At 40.5% G+C, this 21,997-nt stretch overlaps 1 protein-coding gene across 1 annotated transcript; it reads left to right on the top strand.

Moving 5' to 3' along the window:
• The first annotated feature begins 9,021 nt into the window (after positions 1 to 9,021).
• Positions 9,022 to 17,660, top strand: LOC120050534 (solute carrier family 2, facilitated glucose transporter member 11-like). The gene is made up of 12 exons (XM_038997124.1): positions 9,022 to 9,090; positions 9,605 to 9,703; positions 10,413 to 10,573; positions 10,880 to 11,004; positions 11,166 to 11,295; positions 11,408 to 11,556; positions 12,131 to 12,318; positions 12,932 to 13,042; positions 16,441 to 16,542; positions 16,815 to 16,890; positions 17,160 to 17,287; positions 17,463 to 17,660. The coding sequence occupies exons 1-12, from the start codon at positions 9,022 to 9,024 to the stop codon at positions 17,658 to 17,660; spliced, it is 1,536 nt and encodes a 511-aa protein (XP_038853052.1).
• Positions 17,661 to 21,997: the final 4,337 nt, after the last annotated feature.

Genomic DNA, 21,997 nt, shown 5'->3' with positions numbered 1-21,997 from the left:
GCAACGCCTATTTTCTGAATATGTTCTTCCACATACCTGAAATGGCAGCGATTGAAATTGGGTCAACAATGTACTCCAAATTGACATTAATTTCATCACCGGTGAAATCACATCAAACTTGCTAATATGAACGAATATTCATTTCAAATGTATAGGTGACCATATGAGATTCAAGATATTCTTCAAGGATACAGTGATAACCATGACAATGTCAGACAAATAAAACATGCAATAAAACAGAATCTTTCAATGTCATCCTGTATGTATTAAACACAAATACATTTACATTCTTAGGTAATTCATACCCTCAATAATTTGCTTGATGCATTTCCATTAGGAAATGTCTCAGATAATCACCTGATTGTTAGGCCACAATGTCAAGGCTAAAATCTTGTTGCACCTCCAATCCCTGTCCCTGCATTGTCATTTGTTTATTTATTTCCCTCCATCCTTCCTTAATTTTCGTCTCACACCCGACTCAGCTCTTGACTGTGGCCTAGCCTGCTCTGGCCCTGAACAGCTATTGTGAAAGTAGAAATTGGGGAGTTATTTGACCAATTAATAATGGAGCTCTTTCCAGCAGTGGTTCCCCATTATCATCACAATGATCTTATACCCTACCCCTGGGATGAATTTCAGTGTTTGGGGAGAGTGACATAATATCACTGGATAGTGACAGAAAACGCTTGTTGATTTGAGTAGAATATTCAAGCAAGGGTAACACTTTGTTTGACGTAAGCAGAAACGTTCAAATGAATGGCTACTTTGTTGCACAGCAGACATGACCAATATGCACAGCTGTTTGTTAATGGATCATATATTTGTGCAGCAACAGCTTGCCAACTTTACGTTTTTGCCGTTGATATATCAATTGTGGCATTCTCACAAGATTCATTCACTGGGTGTGGTCATCACGGATTCCAGAGGGACCTTATATAGACAGGTGTGTGCCTTTCCAAATCATGTCCAATCAATTGGATTTACCACAGGTGGACTCCAATCAAGTTGTAGAAACATCTCAAGGATAATCAATGGAAACAGGATGCACCTGAGCTTAATTTAGAGTCTCATAGCAAAGGGTCTGTTTTTAATTTTTACTACATTTTAACAAAATTCTAATAACCTGTTTTCACTTTGTCATTATGGGGTATTGTGTGTCGATTGCTGAAGAAAATGTTTTATTTAATACATTTTAGAATAAGGCAGTAACGTAACATAATATGGAAAAAGTCAAAGGGTCTGAATACTTTCAGAAGGCACTGTACATACAGATCAGGTGGCTTTCTTTCTTTTACACACTACTGTAACAGTTATGGGTCATGCGAGCTGTCTACCAGTGTCTTAGCTATTGCTAGCTACCTACCTATCCGCCTGCTGTGTAACGGAGTCTTAGCTTGCTAGCACTCAGTGTCCTAAACGCCTGCCGAACACCTACAACACTGGCCCTCGCCGTCGTTAACAGAACTGCGGGAAAACACTACCCAACAAGCGGGGTCTACCGGTGTGCTAGCTAGATACCTCTCCCGCCTGCTGTGTACCGGAGTTCTAGCTAACACACAGTGTCCTTCGTTCCCGCTTGCCAAACGCCTACAGTGCCTTCGGAAAGTATTCAGTCCCCTTGACTTCTCCCATAACGAAAACAGGTTTTTAGACAGCCTCAGAGAATAACATCGCTCTATACGCTGACTCGGTGAGTGAGTTTATAAGGAAGTGCATTGGAGATGTTGTACCCATTGTGACTATTAAAACCTACACTAACTAGAACCCGTGGATGGATGGCGGCATTTGCTCAAAACTAAAAGCGTGAACCATCGCATTTAACCATGGAAAGAGAACTGGAAATATGGCTGAATATAAACAGTGTAGTTATTCCCCCGCAAGGCAATCAAACAAGCGAAATGTCGGTATAGGGACAAAGTGGAGTCGCAATTCAACGGCTCAGACACAAGACGTATGTGGCAGGGTCTACAGGAAATCACAGACTACAAAAAGAAAACCAGCCACGTCACAGACCCCGACGTCTTGCTTCCAGACAAACTAAACACCTTCTTTGTCCGCTTTGAGGATAATACAGTGCCACCGTCACAGCCCGCTAACAAGGGCTGCCCCCCCATGGCCGAAGTGAGTAAGACATTTAAACGTGTTAACCCTCGCAAGGCTGCTGGCCCAGACAGCATCCCTAGCCGCGTCCTCAGAGCATGTGCAGACCAGCTGGCTGGTGTGTTTACGGACATATTCAATCGCTCCCTATCCCAGTCTGCTGTCCCCACATGCTTCAAGATGGCGACCACTGTTCCTGTACCTAAGAAGGCAAAGATAACTGAACTAAATGACTACCGCCCCATAGCACTCCCTTCTGTCATCATGAAGTGCTTTGGGAGACTAGTTAAGGATCATATCACCTCCACCTTACCGGCCACCCTAGACCCACTTCAGTTTGCATACCGCCCCAACAGGTCCACAGACGATGCAATCGCCATCACACTGCACAATCCTATCTGGACAAGAGGAATACCTATGTAAGAATGCTGTTCATTGACTACAGCTCAGCATATAACACCATAGTACCCTCCAAGCTCATCATTAAGCTGGAGGCCTGGGTCTCAAACCCGCCATGTGCAATTGGGTCCTGGACTTTCTGACGTGCCACCCCCAGGTGGTGAAGGTATGAAACAACATCTTCACTTCACTTCGCTGTCACATATACATTCATTTCAGTACAGTACATTTCATTGAGATAATAAGGTATTATGTTGAATACAAACTTAAAGAAGAGGCCAGAGCAAAATATGAAACAAAATTTTAATATATTGATCAACGGTTTATCAAATCAAGTTTATTTTTAGAGCACATTTTAAAACAACTGTAGAGTGCAAAAATGCCAAACAGTGGGCACACAATGAAACAAACAAAACATATCAGATACAATGAATAAGAGTACATAGAAGTCAAACTGGGCAACAACAATGGTAAGATACAATTATGTGAAGTGCAGTGGACATAGAACTGGTGCTCTCCTGATACAAAGGGGAAACAGGGGAAGCAGGTCTACAAATCCTTTACTTTTAGTAGAAATACTCTGATAAAATACAGGTAAAATAGAGACTGGTTAATGGTTAATTTAGGCTGTGGCTAGATTTAATTTCCCAGCCTGAATACAACTGAAGAAGTCTTGAACTCAAAAAAAAGTATTTGCTATTAAATGTACTTAAGGATCAAACATAAAATTACATTTGAAGGTTTTGTAAACCTATCAGATGCTTAATCATTTTAATAAACTTAAACCTCCTCTTCAGACTCCTCACTCTCTACCGCAATCACCCTCTTTACATGGTCCATGAAGTCTGGCCTCCTGCTCCACACAGCTTTTATTGGATCATACTACCTGATCTCTGGAGAGGACAGCTGGACCATAAGGAGATCTGACAGTGTATCAGACTTTAGGTTGGACAGCCAATCGGTTTTTTACTCGCCAAATGGAAAATCTACCCGCATTTGGTGCTTGGTGGGTGTTCATTTCGGACCCTGGTATACAGATATGCATCTGCTGGTCAGATACCTTAAAAAAAAGATAGGGGCGTGGATCAGAAAACCAGTCAGTATCTGGTGTGACCACCATTTGCCTCATGCAGCGCAACACATCTCCTTCGCATAGAGTTGATCAGGCTGTTGATTATGGCACGTGGAATGTTGTCCCACTCCTCTTCAATGGTCATGCAAAATTGTTGGATATTGGCAGGAACTGGAACATGCTGCCGTACACATCAATCCAAAGCCTCCCAAACATACTCAATGGATGACATGTCTGGTGAGTATGCAGGCCATGGAATAAATGGGATTTTTCAGATTCCAGGAATTGTGTCCAGATCCTTGCGACATGGGGCAGTGCATTATAATGCTGAAACATGAAGTGATGGTGGCGGAACGACAATGTACCTCAGGATCTTGACACGGTACCTCTGTGCATTCAAATTGCCATCGATAAAATGCAATTGTGTTCATTGTCCGTAGCTAATGCCTGCACATACCATAACCCCACCGCCACCATGGGTCCCTCTGTTCACAACATTGACATCAGCAAACGGCTTGCCCACACAACGCCATCTGTGAAACTGATTTATCCATGAGGAGCACACTTTTCCAGCGTGCCAGTGGCCATTGAAGGTGAGCATTTGCCCAATGAAGTCAGTTACGTCGCCAAACTGCAGTCAGGTCATGACCCTGGTGAGGACAACGAGCACACAAATGAGCTTCCCTGAGACAGTTTGACAGTTTGTGTAGAAATTCTTAGGTTGTGCGAACCCCCAGTTTCATCAGCTGTCCGGGTGGCTGGTCTCAGACGATTGTGCAGGTGAAGAAGCTGGATGTGGAGGTCCTGGGCTGGCATGGTTACACGTGGTCTGCGGTTATGAAACTGGTTGGATGTACTGCCAAAATCTCTAAAACAATGTTCAGAGGCAGCTAATGGTAGAGAAATGAACATTACATTTTCTGGCAACAGCTCTGGTGGACATTCCTGTAGTCAGCATGCCAAGTACACGCTTCCTCAAAACTTGAGGCATCTGTGGCATTGGGTTGTGTTGCAAAACTGTACATTTTAGAGTGGCCTTTTCAGTGGCAACCTGTCATTCAGGGCAAATCATTGAGTTAATAAACATGGTCTCTTTTTTGCTTTCTTGAGTAAGGCAGATTCAAAATGCAGGTATTTCAGCCTACCTAAGTGCTTTCCGTGGTGGTGGGGCAGCCAGCAGAAAATAGTGGTTAGAGCTTTGGGCCAGTAACCGAAAGGCTGCTAGATCGAATCCCTGAGCTGACAAGGTAAAAATCTGTTGTTCTGCACCGGAACAAGGCAGTTAACCCACTGTTCCTAGGCCGTCACTGTTCCTAGGCCGAATTTGTTCTTAACTGACTTAACTAGTTGAATAAAAAATATTTATTAAACCCGTTTGCCAGCTCCAGGTAGGGTACACAATTGGCACAAATTAACTTGCAAATTAACTCCAGTGATGCAAGTTAATTTGCAAGTTAAGTTCAACAAATTTATTGTATCAAATGGTAGCCTACAGTAGCCTACAATGGCATATAAATGAATAGGCTTATTGATGGCTAACAGAGGCAAATGTATCATTCTTCACATTTAATGTCAGTTTCATTGAGGACTAACCCTAACCTTCCCTTTAAAAAGAACCACGCGATAACTTCCATTTCAAACGTCCACTCGCGCAGTCCCCGACACCCAAGAACTGAGCATGCGTAAAACAGTTCTCGCTTGATTTTTTATTTAACTAGGCAAGTCAGTTAAGAACAAATTCTTATTTACAATGACGGCCTACCCCGGCCAAACCCGGACGACGCTGGGCCAATTGTGCGCCGCCCTATGGGACTCCCAATCACAGCCGTATGTGACACAGCCTGGATTCGAACCAGGTACTGTAGTGACGCCTCTTGTACTGAGATGCTGCGCCACTCGGGAGCCATTTTCTTTAAGTGAAGTCGACATTACAATGGAGTTTAAACCACCTCAAGCGAATATATGTAATCCACCCAAAGTTGTTTTCCAATGCTTTGTCTCCATTATTTATTGATGTGCATCAGTTCTAGAGTGTTAATATGTTTAATGGAAAAAAGATTGGGGAAAAAATAGGTGTCTCCATAATGACAATCTAAATAGCCTACCTATAACTGGTAAAAGTTGTCACGACTTGCGCAAGTGCTGCTCTTTCTCCTCTCACCACTCACTCACTTTGTGTCACTGCCTGACAGTCAGCAGCAATAGAAATAGCCCAATTTTCTCCCAGGACATAATTTTCAAAGTAGCCCAATATTGGGAAAACCGCGAACAGGGCAACCCTGGGTATTATGACTCATACTGTGGCACTCCATGCATGCTGAAATCTACACCCAACAGCACTGCTGAAATCTACACCCAACAGCACTGCTGAAATCTACACCCAACAGCACTGCTGAAATCTACACCCAACAGCACTGCTGACATCTACACCCAACAGCACTGCTGACATCTACACCCAACAGCACTGCTGACATCTACACCCAACAGCACTGCTGACATCTACACCCAACAGCACTGCTGACATCTACACCCAACAGCACTGCTGACATCTACACCCAAGAGCACTGCTGACATCTACACCCAAGAGCACTGCTGACATCTACACCCAAGAGCACTGCTGAAATCTACACCCAAGAGCACTGCTGAAATCTACACCCAAGAGCACTGCTGAAATCTACACCCAACAGCACTGCTGAAATCTACACCCAACAGCACTGCTGACATCTACACCCAACAGCACTGCTGACATCTACACCCAACAGCACTGCTGACATCTACACCCAAGAGCACTGCTGAAATCTACACCCAAGAGCACTGCTGAAATCTACACCCAACAGCACTGCTGAAATCTACACCCAACAGCACTGCTGACATCTACACCCAACAGCACTGCTGACATCTACACCCAACAGCACTGCTGACATCTACACCCAAGAGCACTGCTGAAATCTACACCCAACAGCACTGCTGAAATCTACACCCAAGAGCACTGCTGACATCTACACCCAAGAGCACTGCTGAAATCTACACCCAAGAGCACTGCTGAAATCTACACCCAACAGCACTGCTGTAATCTACACCCAACAGCACTGCTAACATCTACACCCAACAGCACTGCTAACATCTACACCCACCATGACATTAGAACTTTGCACTGGGTGAAATGGCATGAAAAGAGTATGTCCATACCTTACATGCTGACTTGAACGTGCATGCACCATCACGAACATGTTGATTTTGTCCATCCACACCAGACGCGATCAGGACCTGCAGGTTTAAATATAAAAAGAACTCTGAACCACCTATATTAATTTGGGGACAGCTAGCTAGCTTGCTGTTGCTAGCTAATTTGTCCTGGGATATAAACATTTGGTTGTTATTTTACCTGAAATGCACAAGGTCCTCTACTCCGACAATTAATCCACAGATAAAAAGGTAAACCTAGTTAGTTTCTAGTAATCTTTCCTCCTTCAGTCTTCTTCTTCTTTGGACATTATATGGCGGTTGGCAACCAACTTTAAGGTGCATTAAAGAGTGGGGACCTCAATTCGTCTTTCAATCACCCACGTTGGCATATGCTCCTACAAACCAATGAGGAGATGGAAGAGGCGGGACTTGCAGCGCATCACGAGTCAAAAATAGAATAAAGTTCTATTTTAGCGCCTGGCTACTCAAACGTGCGTTCACCGTGTGAGCAGTTTGGATGAAACGCGAGCGATGTGGTCAACATGAAGAAACTAATGTCCGTTGGCATGGAATAGCGTTTGGCTGGTGCAAGGAGTCTGGATTGCCAGCCAAATGTCTGACAGTAGTACTTAAGACAGTCAGTATAGTATGAAGATAGGCAGAAACTGCTTCTTCAATAAAAATCCCCGATCACGCTTGTAGGCGATGTCATGTTGTCTAGCTAAACTCAGATACATATAATTGGGTCTAACAGTCGTCACGCGCAGAACTGCAGATGTTGCATAGTTGTTTTTGACGAAAATCAAAACGTGTTAGTTTATCACTTTCACGTGGTTGGAGTAATAACATGTTCAGATACATAAAAGTTTGGCTCGAAACTAGGTTGTGCCTTTAGATTTCGAGAAAATGAACAACTAAGGAAAGAAAGTTTTGCTTATCTCATTGACTTCTCTAACCCCAAACCCCGGCCTGGTATGCTTGGAACGCTTCGCAAGCATTCCCTGAAGTCTCGCGATGTTGCACGTCTGGGTTTAGAAACTCAAGTAGAACGGTTTACAGTATTTATTTAGTAGGCTATACATCAAATAATATAAGTAATTTAATGCAAGGGTCTCTTTTGTCTACAAATTGGCTAAGAATTTAGACATTTTGACATTCCAAGTCTAATGTTTGTGTAAACATGCAAGGTTATTGTAGGATAGAATGAAAGGTATCTAGTCCCCATAGGCTCAATATGCTAGTCAATACTGAAAAAATATGTTTAAGTTTTTTCCCATTGTGAAAATGTATTTAGAAATGGAAAGGATTGATATTATAGCAAAAACATGTAGATCCTATCTGGCAACAGTTAAATGACCATGCTGCTGACCAAGAAGAGGCTTATGAGCTTTGTTGGTCACTTCACAAACAATGAGGTCTTTATGATCAAAGAGGGAAATTGCCTCACTAATGAAAATGGGTGAAATCCCATATTTCCATATTATATTCTACCTCTTATTATTGTTTTTGTTTTTGTACATGGTTTTAGATCAAAATAATGGATAGTCAACCTCAGTGGAGAGTGCAATTTCTTAACTTGTTTCACATCAGCTTGAGGTGAATGTACTGCATAGGCTACTGGTAGCACAGAGTAAAATAATGTTGATGTGTGCTGTCAAACGCCCTAGTGATAATTATACAGCATAAGGCTACAATGGAATCACACATTAGAACTGCTGTGTGCCCTTGGCTGTTACCAGGCCATAAAGAGCCTAGGTTTTTTTTATCCATAAGTAGGTTGCAGTTGCCTAACTTTCATTAATGGTGCCTATTGAATGTTCTGGCTCAATTAACCAAAAATGGATAGTAATGAAGAGTCTGCAGAATTAAAGAAAAGGGTAGGCATAACAGATTTTCTTTATTTATTGATATAATGACAAATAAAAAAATAGCCTGTTTGATGACGATATCCACACAGAATGGATTATCTGTAACCGGTGTATGAGAGAGGAATGCCTTTCACACAGTCATAATCAACGGTTTCTGTGTAAAGAGTGCAGAATTAACTTAGACTGTAATTCGATGTTATGCTCAGACAATGGGACACTGATTAAAACAACTGATCAATTGTATTATAGTCAGTATATTTACTGCGCATCCAACCACATTCTCGAAAGGCATTCTGCTTAAGGATGAGTATGTTTGCACTTGTAAGATAGATAGATAGATAAATGTATTTTGCTTGACAGCAAAATCTATAGATTAAACAAAGTACAGGACTCAAAATGACTAAAACAGATACGGAATATCAACCTTTGCTTGAAGGTATCACAGAAACAAAACAGAAAATTAAGGTACGTATAATAATACAATAACAATGTGTTATTACTATATTAGTAATAATAATGACAACAGTAATAACACAGTAATGACAATTTATTATAATTACTACTATTATGATTACTATTATTATTATTAAAATTGCTTGTAATGACAGTTTAAAAGTGAATTATAGGTTACATAAATGTATTATAATGCATATCAACTAAGCCCACTGTTTTAAGTGTCCTTCATCTGCAAATGGGGCCTGAAATTATTATTAACTTATTTTAAGAAACCTATAGTTTACTTCATTGTCTACACTTGGCTATTGTAATTAATAACCTTAGCTAAAATATAGTTGATCTGTACTTGTGCCTCATTTGAACTTCTGAAAGCTATCTAATAGTAAAATATGATAATGATTAGGCTGCTCTTGTTGAAGATATCCTTTTTCTGTTAATAATGAATGTTGAAAAGTACTACTGCACAGATTCTGTACATATTATGGAATGCTAATCCACCAATTATGTGTGTTATTGGTTTCAGTGTCCTAACACATCCCTTCTACTGGCAATTTGTGCAGCTTGCATCGGAGGAACCTTTCAATATGGTTATAATATTTCGATCATCAATTCCCCCACCAAGGTAAGACATTATTGTCCATATTTGTCTACTTAAATTGACTGTACGTAGATAGCTAAAGAGGAGAGGTTTAGTTGTTATTGAACTGATGAGATGATGATGAGGACATTGGATAATAATTTGTATTTTGCCCTCATTGAACCATGCCTGTGTGTTCAGAAAACAGTCACATGCAACCCTGAAGACTATATTCCATTTCAATCTTAGGTCACACTACAAGGGAATCTTGACTAATCATTTAACACTAACAAGAATACTCCTTTGAGTAATTCTTTTTTAAATTCTACCATGTAATTTCAGTAGCCTTGTGTAACTGTTGTGTGGTTGGTACATTTCTCACACACATTCAAGGGCACAGATGTAGGATTTTAATTTGATCTATATGTTCACAACAAAATAATACTGCATTAACAGGATTTAAACATTTAGTGCATAATGTTGCTTGATCGGTGGTTATGCCAAAACTAGGTTACATGAAAAGTACAATACTATTAATATAACTGTAGGTTTTCAATGAATTTATGTAAATCACAAAGCTCATCAGCATTTCCTGCGGTGCAGGAAGATTCTCAGCAACAAAAGAGTGATCAAATTAAGATCTTACAACTGTATAATAATACTAAAATAATGAAAATGATGATTACATTTCAGCTGTGAGCAATGCATTCTCTTTTCAAGGCAGTATTGAGTAAGGGAAGCCTTCTTTGTCCAGTCTGTGCAGAATTTCATCAACCAAACCTGGCTGGAGCGCTATGAAGAGAACATCTCAGAGCAATACCTCACTCTACTGTGGTCCAGCATCGTGTCCATTTTCACAATAGGTGGATTTATTGGAGCGACTATTGGTGGAACACTGGCTATTAAATTTGGGAGGTATAGAGAAGTGTTTTGTTAATAGTGGCTACTGGCTATAATTCCCATTTGGATATTTGTGTCAGTTTCCAATTTTACACATAGGCTATTATTACTATTTTAGCAATATCCATTTGACTGTATGTATTTTTTCTATCCAAACAAGGCACTTTCAATAAATGTTGAATTAATGGCAAATATTCTCTATACCCTGATGCAGACAGCTTGTCTGTCGAAACATTGGATATTAGGTTATTAAATAATTGCATCTGAGCTCCTAGAGTGTGCGGCTTTCCTTTCATTTTTCAAATATTCTCTGTGTCACAGAAAAGGGACACTGATGATGAACAATGCATTTGCCTTACTGGCTGCTCTGTTGATGGGCCTGAGCTATCCCACTGGATTATTTGAACTGCTCATAATTGGACGATTTTTCATTGGAGTAAATGCGGGTAAATATGTCAGTTAGTTAGTCAAGTGAAGTGTTGACATCAGCAGTTTGCACTCTTTATTTCTAAGATGAGTGTGTTGAAAAATATAGATGTATTGAAGGTTCTGTCTTGCCTGTAAGTCAATGTGCAGCACTTTGTTCTAACAATCTTCTGATTTGCAGGCATTGGCATATGCGTTCAGCCACTGTATCTGGGGGAAATCGCCCCAAGGGCACTTCGTGGCGCCATGGCGATGGGGACCTCTATTTTCATCACTGGGGGCATCCTTACTGGACAGGTGATTGGGCTTAAGTAAGTTAAGATCATCCTGGACTAAAGCCTACCTCGCAGAGTACTTTGAAATGAAGACGGTGTATAATGTCTTGTCTGCGTTCCCACACTAAATGTGTCTATGATCCTGCAGTGAGCTCCTGGGTAAAGAAGAGTACTGGCCCATCCTACTCTCCACCACCTGTATCCCAGCGTTCCTGCAGCTCCTCATACTACCCTGGTTCCCAGAGAGCCCTCGCTACCTGCTGATCGACAGAGGGGATGACGTTGGATGTGGAACCGGTATGTTTCAATCACATGTAAAAATCCCTCTCACATAAGAACTGACAACTTGTCTTAAAACAACATTAATCGTGCTTTACACTATTTTGACAGAAAAAAAGTTGTTTCAGTGACAAAGTAGGAAGGAACAAAGTGTGCAAACCTATATCGTAACCTACAATCATTGATCTAAAAAAGAGAGCTGAGCTGTGTCACTCTCAGTCCCTGAACATTGATTTGACATGGTGCACATGGTGGAAACTTTGGAGAGGGTGATCATTCCACCTTTATCTCAGATCAGAAGGGTTGGAACTCTGAAACATCAATTGTACAAATATTTCCCCTTGAGAGACATACCGGGTCAAGCATATGACTGCAGTACATACTATAACAGAAGGTTACACTGCTAGGCAATGTCTCTCTAGTCACACAATCCTTGATTCTTAAAGAAATATTACTGTGTATCCCACTGTGTCTGATTTGGTTGGCTGGGTGAATGAGTGGATTCCTGTTTGTTATGAGTGTGAGGGATAACAAATTAACCGTGGAGAGGAGAGGGACCATGTGAGCTGTGTCTTGTGTTCCTTGTGGACAGCGATGAAGCAACTCCACGGCACAGATAACTTTGACCGCGAGCGGGAGGACATGGAGAGGGAGAGGATCAGCGCTATGGGGATCAAACCCAAAAAGCCCTGGGAGCTGTTCATGGACCGCAGCCTCCGCTGGCAAGTCCTCACCATCATCCTGATCAATGCCGCCCAGCAGCTCAACGGCATCAATGCTGTACGTCAGCAGCAGACCAATTCACCACATGACCCTATGAGCCCTCAGGGCTGCAATGTTTCTCAGTATAAACGCAAGTCAGCTGAGATGAGAAGATGTTGGTTTAAATGTACAATATTCCATTCAGTTAGAACCCTTTTGGGTTTCATGTAGAACCCTTTCCACAGAGGGTTCTAGATGGAACCCCAAAAGGTTCTACCTAGTACCAAAATGGATTCTCCAAAGGGTTCTCCTATGGGGACAGTCAAAGAACCATTTTAGGTTCTAGCACTTTTTTTCCCTAAGAGTGTATGTATGCCCTGTATAGTCTATATACTCTATAACAACTTGCATGTCCAGGAGGCTATATGAACTTAACGCGAGAGTTCTGTAAATGGAATATTGTACACAGAGGGTTCTACATGGAACCCAAAAGGATTCTACCTGGAACCAAAAAGGGTCCTAACTGGAACCGAAAAGGGTTCTCCTATGGAGACAGCCGAAGAACCCTTTTGAAAGCGTATTTTTGTCAGAGTGTAGGGTATGGTATACACTTTACAATATAGGGTATAGTATGAAGCCCCTGTGTTTAATTCTTTTTCTATAACTCTCTCTTTTTCTCTCGCTCTTGAAGATTTATTTCTATACAGATTATGTGTTTGAGGAGGCTGGAATTCCAGAGGTTAACATACCCTACGTAACTGTGGGCACAGGAGCCTGTGAATGCCTCACTGCCCTCACCTGTGTAAGTGTCAACTATTGCTCAGAGTACAGATACTTTATATCCAAGTATTTAGAAGCATGCATGGAGTATATTGCAGAGCGTATTGTCACGCAACCCCATGCCTCTTCTCCAGATGACTGATCACAAATTGCATCATGCCATGGTGGTATTCCCACAATATTGTTCTCATAGAACATAAGTATTCATATGCCTTGGATTTCTTCACATTTTATTGTGTTACAAAGTCGGATTCAAATGGATTTCATTGTAATTTTCTGTCAACAATCCACACAAAATACTCTTTTTATTGTATTTTTTAGACTAATAGAAATGAAATAACAAAAATATGGTCGTTACATAACTACTCAGCTCCCTGAGTCAATACATGTTAAAAACACATTTGGCAGCGATCTGGATTGTGCAACATTTCCCCATTATTCTTTTCATAATTATTCAAGCTCTGTCAAGATGTTGGGGATCATGGCTAGAAAGCAATTTTCAAGTCTTGCCATAGATTTTCAAGCAGATTTAAGTCAAAACTGTAACTTGGCTACTCAGGAACATTAACTGTCTTCTTGATAAGCTACTCCAGTGTATATTTGGCCTTTTGTTGGAGGTTATTGTCCTGCTGAAAGGTGAATTCCTCTCCCAGTGTCTGGTATAAAGCAGACTGAAGCAGGTTTTCCTCCAGGATTTTGCCTGTGCTTAGCAGCATCCCATTTCTTTTTATCCTGACAAACTCCCCAGTATTTGCCAAGCATACCCATACCATGATGCAGCCACCAACATGCTTGAAAATAAGGAGGTAGTTACTCCGTGATGTGTTGTGTTTGGCCCAAACATAAGGCTTTGAATTTAGGCCAAAAAGTTTATTCATTTTCCATGTTTTTTTTGCAGTAATACTTTAGTGCGTTGTTGCATACAGGATGCATGTTTTGGATTTTTTTTATGCTGTATATTTGTATTCAACTTTTCACTCTGTCATTTAAGTCATTATTGTGGAGTCAGTGCAATGTCGTTGATCAACCCTCAGTTTTCTCCCATCACAGCCACTGAACTCTGTAACTGTTTTAAAATCACAAATGGCCTCATGGTAACATCCCTGAGAAGTTTAATTCCTGTCCCGCAGCTCAGTTCAGAAGGACAACTGTATCTTTAATGTGTCTGGGTGGTTTTATACATAATCCACAGCATAATCATTAACTTGACCATGCTTAAAGAGATATTCAATGTCTGATTTGTTATTGTTACCAATCACTTCCCTTCTCAATGAGGCTTTCGAAAAGCTCCCTGGTCTTTGTAGTTAAATCTGTGCTTGAAATTCAATACTTTATTGGGGGACCTTACAGATGTTGTATGCATGGGGGACAGAGGAAGGGTTAGTCATAAAGAAATTATGTCAACCCCTATTATTTCACACAGAGTGAGTTCATGTAACTTGTGTGATTTGTTAAGCCAAATTTTACTCCTGAACTAATTTATGTTTGCCTGAACAAAGGGGCTGAATACTTATGCAGTGACTATATTTTAGTTATACCATTTTTATTAACCTTAGTTAAAGATTTTTCCCACTTTGACATTACAGATCATTTCGAGTAGATTCAATTTAATTCAATTTTAATTCCACTTTTAACACAATAAAATGTGAAGAAATCCAAGGGTTATGAATACATTTGCAAGACACTGAATGTTACTATTCATCCAATGGATTAACATACAGTTCATTCAGAAAGTATTCAGACCCCTTCACTTTTCCCACATTTTGTTACATTACTGCCTTATTCCAAAACTGATTAAATAAAAAATGTTCCTCATCAATTTACACACAATGCCACATAATGACAAAGCCAAAAAATCTGAAATACCTTATTTACATAAGTATTCAGACCCTATGCTACGAGACGCAAAATTGAGCTCAGTTGTGTCCTGTTTCCATTGACCATCCTTGAGATGTTTCACCTGTGGTACATTTAATTGATTGGACATGATTTGGAAAGGAAGACACCTGTCTATATAAGGTCCCACAGTTGACAGTGCATGTCAGAGCAAAAACCAAGCCATGAGGTCGAAGGATTTGTCCTTAGAGCTCTGAGATAGGATTGGGTCGAGGCACAGATCTGGGGATGGGCACCAAAAAATGTCTGCAGCATTGAAGGTCCCCAAGAACACAGTGGCCTCCAGCATTCTTAAATGGAAGAACTTTGGAACCACCAAGACTCTTCCTAGAGCTGGCCGCCGGGCCAAACTGAGCGATCGGCGGAGAACAGCCTTGGTCAGGGAGGTGACTAAGAACCTGATGGTTACTCTGACAGAGCTCCAGAGTTCCTCTGTGGAGAGGAACCTTCCAGAAGGACAACCATCTCTACAGCAGTCCACCAATCAGTCCTTTATGGTAGAGTGTACAGACGGAAGCCACTCCTCACTAAAAGGCATATGACAGCCCACTTGGGAGTTTACCAAAAGGCACCTAAAGGAATCTCAGACCATGAGAAACAAGATTCTCTGGTCTGATGAAACCAAGATTGAACTCTTTGGCCTGAATGCCAAGCGTCACGTCTGGAGGAAACCAGGCACCGCTCATCACCTGGCCAATACCATCCCTACGGTGAAGCATGGTGGTGGCAGCATCATGCTGTGGGGATGTTTTTCAGCGGAAGGGACTGGGAGACTAGTCAGGATCAAGGGGAAGAGGAACAAAGCAAAGTACAGAGAGATCCTTGAAAACATGCTCCAGAGCTCTCAGGACCTTAGACTGTGGCGAAGGTTCACCTTCCGACAGGACAATGTCCCTAAGCACACAGCCAAGAAAATGCCAGAGTGGCTTTGGGACAAGTCTCTGAATATCCTTGAGTGGCCCAGCCAGAGCCCGGACTTGAACCCGATTGAATATCTCTGGAGATACCTGAAAATAGCTGTGCAGCAACGCTCCCCATCCAATCTGACAGAGTTTGAGAGGATCTGCAGAGAAGAATGGGAGAAACTCCCCAAATACAGGTGTGCCAAGCTTGTAGCGTCATACCCAAGTAGACTTGAGGCTGTAATCGCTGCCAAATATGGTTCAACAAAGTACTGAGTAGAGTGTCTGAATACGTATGTAAATGTGATATCAGTTTTTTAATTATTTTTATACATTTACAAAAATGTCTGTTTTTGCTTTGTCATTATGGGGTATTGTGTGTAGATTGATGAGGGGGAAATAACAATTTAATCAATTTTAGAATAAGGCTATAACTTAACAAAATGTGGAAAAAGTGAAGGTGTCTGAATACTTTCCGAATGCACTGTACTTAATGAAGATACCAGTGGTGTGATACTAGGTATGACTGGAAATGTGTTAATTAGGTTTTTCAACTAAGAAGATCATATATTTCTCCACGGCTTGTCTGCTGGTATGTCATGTGAGATGCTGTGTCTTTCAGGGCATGCTGATCGAATCTCTGGGACGAAAAGTGCTTATCATCGGAGGGTACACCCTTATGGCTTTCTGGTGTATTTGCTTCACTCTGACCCTCACCTTCCAAGTAAAGCATCTTTGATCTAACAATTCCATTTTGTGTGAATGTTTTAAATCAGAAAAAGATACATGTATTGCACTTATGCATTTTTAAATGTGACTTGCTCGTTTCTGTAACGTCAGCAATAGTATGTTTCTATACCCTTGTGTGTTACCATAAGAAAAATTATATAAAATAAATCACGTTGGTGTTGCCAACCCTGAATGTGGCTTGGGTGGCCACTTTGGGAACACTAGTTTGTTTATGATTTTATTGTTGTGTTCTTTCCTTGAACACAGGGAGCAGGCCCATGGATACCTTATCTTAGTATGGGATGTGTCTTTGCTTTCATACTGAGCTTTGGCATGGGACCAGGTAACCGACAGAACTTACGTATAACTAATCTATGCCAGTATGGTGTGATCTCGCAGCAATATTATTTATAACCTGATTATAAATCCATTTAAAACTAACACTTTAGCTCAGGTTTTAGGTCAATTCAGGAAGCACACTGAAATTCAAATTATTTTCAATGCTTTTCAATTAGAACATTTTGAGTTGAAATTTGGTTTACTTTCTGAATTGACTGGAATTGAAATGGAATTGACCCCAACCCTGCTATACCTTCACTTTGTCCTTTGCAGGTGGTGTGACAAATATCTTGATCACAGAGTTATTCACACAAACCACACGGCCTGCTGCGTACATGATCGGAGGGTCCGTGAACTGGCTCAGCTTCTTCTTCATTGGCATGGCGTTTCCATTTATTGTGGTAGGTTCCAACTGTTTCGTGATACTTAACATTTAAAATAAGGTGGTTACTGTTAGGTTATATGTATTGATATCAGATTAGTTTTATTTAAGTACCGTTGACTGATATGGAATTAGGATATGGTTGTTTTGAAGCTGGCTTTAGATGGATTTGGTCTGCTCTTCTACCCCCACAGACTAAGTTGCAGCAGTATTGTTTCCTGGTGTTCTTGGTTGTTTGTGTCTTGGTGGCTGTATACATATTCCTGGTAGTCCCCGAGACGAAGAACAAAACCTTCCTGGAGATCCAAACAGAGTTCCAGTCTGGAGAAAAGAGGAAGGCTTCCAAAGCTGACCACAGCCCAAGGACAACGTTGTTGTCAACCCCTCTGTGAAACAGAGCTACAGTGTTTGCTGCAGGGACTTGTCAAATGTGTACCACACTATGAATATCTCCCTGTCATTTGGATTTTTTTCAAGTTCCAGAATGTTCAGTCTTTGTCAGGGATCGTGATTTTGAAGAGTAGACATTATGATAATGGAACACAGGAAACAACATTTGGTGCTGTTAATGTTACTGTTAAGTCCAGATCCACAACATATTGGATCCATTTTTACAAATATACTAATGATTTAAGGCTCAGTAGTTTAACATACTGGTCATATGGTATTAGCTGCTCAGGATTACATTATAAGAATTTTACTGGAAAATGTGTTGACATTTGATCTATATATGTATCTGCCAACATCTGTCAATTTACCTATTGAATTAATAAAATACATTTTGAGATGACTATCCTCCAAGTCCGTATTTCCAATAAAATCTGTCCCCAACATGTCAGTCTCCTAAATGAACACATGGAGAGAGGCTTACAAGTTTGCAGCCCACTTTATATGAGGCAGTCTATGATTTCATGGATTTAACTGGACCATACCATACTCCCACCCAAATCATCTCCAAACAAACCAGCACTCAGTTCAATGTTTTTGTGCTTACACACTTACAGCATCATATTGTAGTGTAGTCATAATGTGTTGTTAGTTTACTTACTTTTTAGTTACTCAACATTTAATTTGAGGTTGGATTACCGAGATTAAAATCAATAGAATCACAGCCATATGGCCATTCCAGGGCATGTGATAATGAGGCTGTCTAGAAACTGAACAAAGGAATCATTCATGGTCAATGGGACAAAAAATGCCATTGCAGCATTATAATATAAAACAAGTGGTAATATTAAAATATAATAAAGAAATTAGCTAATGACAAAGTGAAAAAATGTTTTTAGAAATGTTTGCAAATATCTCCTTTACATAAGTATTCACACCCATGAGTCAATACATTGTAGAAGCACCTTTGGCAGCGATTACAGCTGTGAGTCTTTCTGGGTAAGTAGCTTTCCACATCTGGATTGTGCAACATTTGCCCATTATTCTTTTAAAAATTCTTCAAGATCTGTCAAATTGGTTGTTGATCATTGCTAGACAACAATTTGCAGGTCTTGCCATAGATTTTCAAGTAGACTTATGTCAAAACTGTCTGCCTTCTTGGTAAGCAACTTGTGTAGATTTGGCCTTGTGTTTTAGGTCAGTGGTTCCCAAACTGTGGGGCGAGGGGGAGCGCTCCAACTGGCGCACTCAGTCCGGCTTTCAACTTACTAATAGAACGTAATAGCGATAGAATGCACAAGGTACAATTGCGAAATTGGTTAGTGCAAACCTACAAAATATTTTGCAAACTGTTTGAAGTTTGTGTCATGAACAGTGCTTGTGCCCATAGAAATAGACGTGGCGTATGCACAAGGGGAGCGCGGGATGTTCCTCAATGCTGGAAGGGGGGCCTGAGTGAAAAAGTTTACGGACCCCTGTTTTAGGTTATTGTCCTGCTGAAAGGTGAATTCATCTCCCAGTGTCTGGTGGAAAGCAGAATGAACCAAGTTTCCCTCTAGGATTTTAAGGTTTATTTTTTATCATAAAAAACTCTACAGTCCTTGACGATTACAAGCATACCCATAACATGATGCAACCACCACTATGATTGAAATTATGGAGAGTGGTATTCAGTAATGTGTTTTATTGGATTTGCCACAAATATAACACTTTGTATTCAGAACAAAAAGTGAATTGCTTTGGCACATTTTTTGCAGTATTACTTTAGTGCCTTGTTGCAAACAGAATGCATGTTTTGGACTATTTATATTCTGTACAGGCTTCCTTCTTTTCACTCTGTCAATTAGGTTAGTATTGTGGAGTAACTACAACGTTGTTGATCTATCCTCAGTTTCTCCTATCACAGCCATTAAGCATCCTTCACTCATGCTACCAAACATACCCTCGTAAAACTGACTATCCTACCGATCCTTAACTTCGGTGATGTAATTTACAAAATAGCCTCCAACACTCTACTCAGCAAATTGGATGTAGTCTATCACAGTGCCATCCGTTTTGTCACCAAAGCCCCATATACTACCCACCACTGTGACCTGTATGCTCTCGTTTAGCTGGCCCTCGCTACATATTCGTCGCCAAACACACTGGCTCCAGGTCATCTATAAGTCTTTGCTAGGTAAAGCCCCACCTTATCTCAGCTCACTGGTCACCATAGCAGCACACACCCGTAGCACGCACTCCAGCAGGTATATTTTACTGGTCATCTCCAAAGCCAAGTCCTCTTTGGCCGCCTTTCCTTCCAGTTCTCTGCTGCCAATGACTGAAACTAATTGCAAAAATCACTGAAGCCAGAGTCTTATATCTCCCTCACTAACTTTAAGCATCAGCTGTCAGAGCAGCTTACCGATCATTGCACCTGTACACAGCCCATCTGTAAATAGCACACCCAACTACATCATCCCCATATTGTTATTTATTTTGTTGCTCCTTTGCACCCCAGTATCTCTACTTGCACATTCATCTTCTGCACATCTATCACTCCAGTGTTTAATTGATAAATGGTCATTATTTCGCCACTATGGCCTATTTATTGCCTTACCTCCCTAATCTTACTACATTTGCACACACTGTATATAGATTTTTCTATTGTGTTATTGACTGTACGTTTGTTTATCCCATGTGTAACTCTGTGTTGTTTGTGTCGCACTGCTTTGCTTTATCTTGGCTAGGTCGCAGTTGTAAATGAGAACTTGTTCTCAACTGGCCTACCTGGTTATAAATAAATAAAATAAAAACACTAACTGTTTTAAAGTTCCCATTGGCCTCATTGTGAAATCCCTGAGCGGTTTCCTTCCTCTCCGGCAACTGAGTTCAGAAGGAGGACTGCATCTTTGATGTGTCAGGGTGGTTTAATACATCATCCACAGCATAATTATTAACTTGACCATGCTTAAAGATATATTCAATGTCTGATTCTTTATGAGGCTTTTGAAATGTTCCCTGGTCTTTGTAGTAGAAACTGTGCTTGAAATTCAATACTTGACTAAGGGATAGATAGATGTATGTATGGGGGACAGAGGAAGGGGTAGTCATCATGTCAACCCCTATTATTTCACACAGAGTGAGTCCATATAACTTATGTGATTTGTTAAGACAAATTTGACTTCTGGTCTAATTTAGGCTTGCCTAAATAAAGGTGGTGAATACTTATGCAATTACTATATTTTAGTTATTTAAAGGTGCAATATGCAGAAATCGCTCTGCTATTTCCTGGTTGCTAAAATTCAAATAGTTCACCTAAGTTCAATTGTGACAAAACAAGCAATGTATAGTGTAGAGAATCATTTTACCATCTAAACCGATGCAAAATATATTTTCAATAACCAAAAAGAGAGTATCTTCAGCTGTTTGAAACTGGTGTACAAAACCGAAAGTAAAAGAAGCAAAAACTGAACTTAAAAACAGGATTCGAACTTACAAGTCCAACACTCTAACCACTATGCATGCCAGTCTCTCTTGGCTAAAAGTAGAGGAGAGACTGACTGCATCACTTCTTGTTTTTCTAAGAAACGTTAATGTGTTGAAAATTCCAAATTGTTTACATAGTCAACTTACACACAACACTGATTTACCCCATCAGACATGCCACCAGGGGTTTTTCACAGTCCCCAAATCAAGAACAAATTCAAGAAGACGTACCGCCATGATTGCATAGAACTCCCTTCCGTCTCAGATTGCTCAAGTGAACAGAAAACCTGATAAAAAAAAAACAGATAAAGCAACTCCTCATGGCACAACGCATCTTCCCTACTTGACCTAGATATTTTGTGTATGTACTGATATGTAGGCTGTGTGAGATGTTTTAAATTGATCAAATCACATTTTTTAGTGGTCACACACATGGTTAGCAGATATTATTGCGAGTGTAGCGAAATGCTTGTAGATAATTCTATCCTTGAGGTGTTGTCTATTAATTCATGTTCTGTATAATGTAATGTTTCATGTTTTGAGTGTACCTCAAGAAGAGTAAGCTAATGGGATCATAATAAAATACCAAACTGATGGTTTGTAACTTCCATAATGTTGTTTTTACAGCCATATGATCTACTTTGAAAACTGAGCATAACCTGCAAAGATTTACTTAGAAATTAGATGTAAAGCGTTCTAACAAAGATTTTATAGCTAATTGTTCTGTCGTTCTACTAACATGTACTTTTTTTAATAAAATCTAAAAGGATCATGGGCAATCTGCTGCCAGTGTTGCCAATTTAGCGACTTTGTCGCTATATTTAGCGAGTATTCAGACCACTCTAGCGACACATTTTCAAAAAAGCAGCTAGCA

The sequence above is a fragment of the Salvelinus namaycush genome, chromosome 1, assembly GCF_016432855.1.
Source record: "Salvelinus namaycush isolate Seneca chromosome 1, SaNama_1.0, whole genome shotgun sequence".
In the NCBI taxonomy this organism is placed as follows: domain Eukaryota; kingdom Metazoa; phylum Chordata; class Actinopteri; order Salmoniformes; family Salmonidae; genus Salvelinus; species Salvelinus namaycush.
This window is presented reverse-complemented; position numbering and strand designations above follow the sequence as displayed.

What these genes read in the sequence shown, in the direction of transcription:
- LOC120050534 (XM_038997124.1), top strand. Translation starts at nt 9,022, where the DNA reads ATGACTAAAACAGATACGGAATATCAACCTTTGCTTGAAGGTATCACA. An exon ending in TCATCAATTCCCCCACCAAG is followed by an intron (nt 9,704 to 10,412) that starts GTAAGACATTAT and finishes TTCTTTGTCCAG; the next exon opens with TCTGTGCAGAATTTCATCAA. An exon ending in GAGCTTTGGCATGGGACCAG is followed by an intron (nt 16,891 to 17,159) that starts GTAACCGACAGA and finishes TGTCCTTTGCAG; the next exon opens with GTGGTGTGACAAATATCTTG.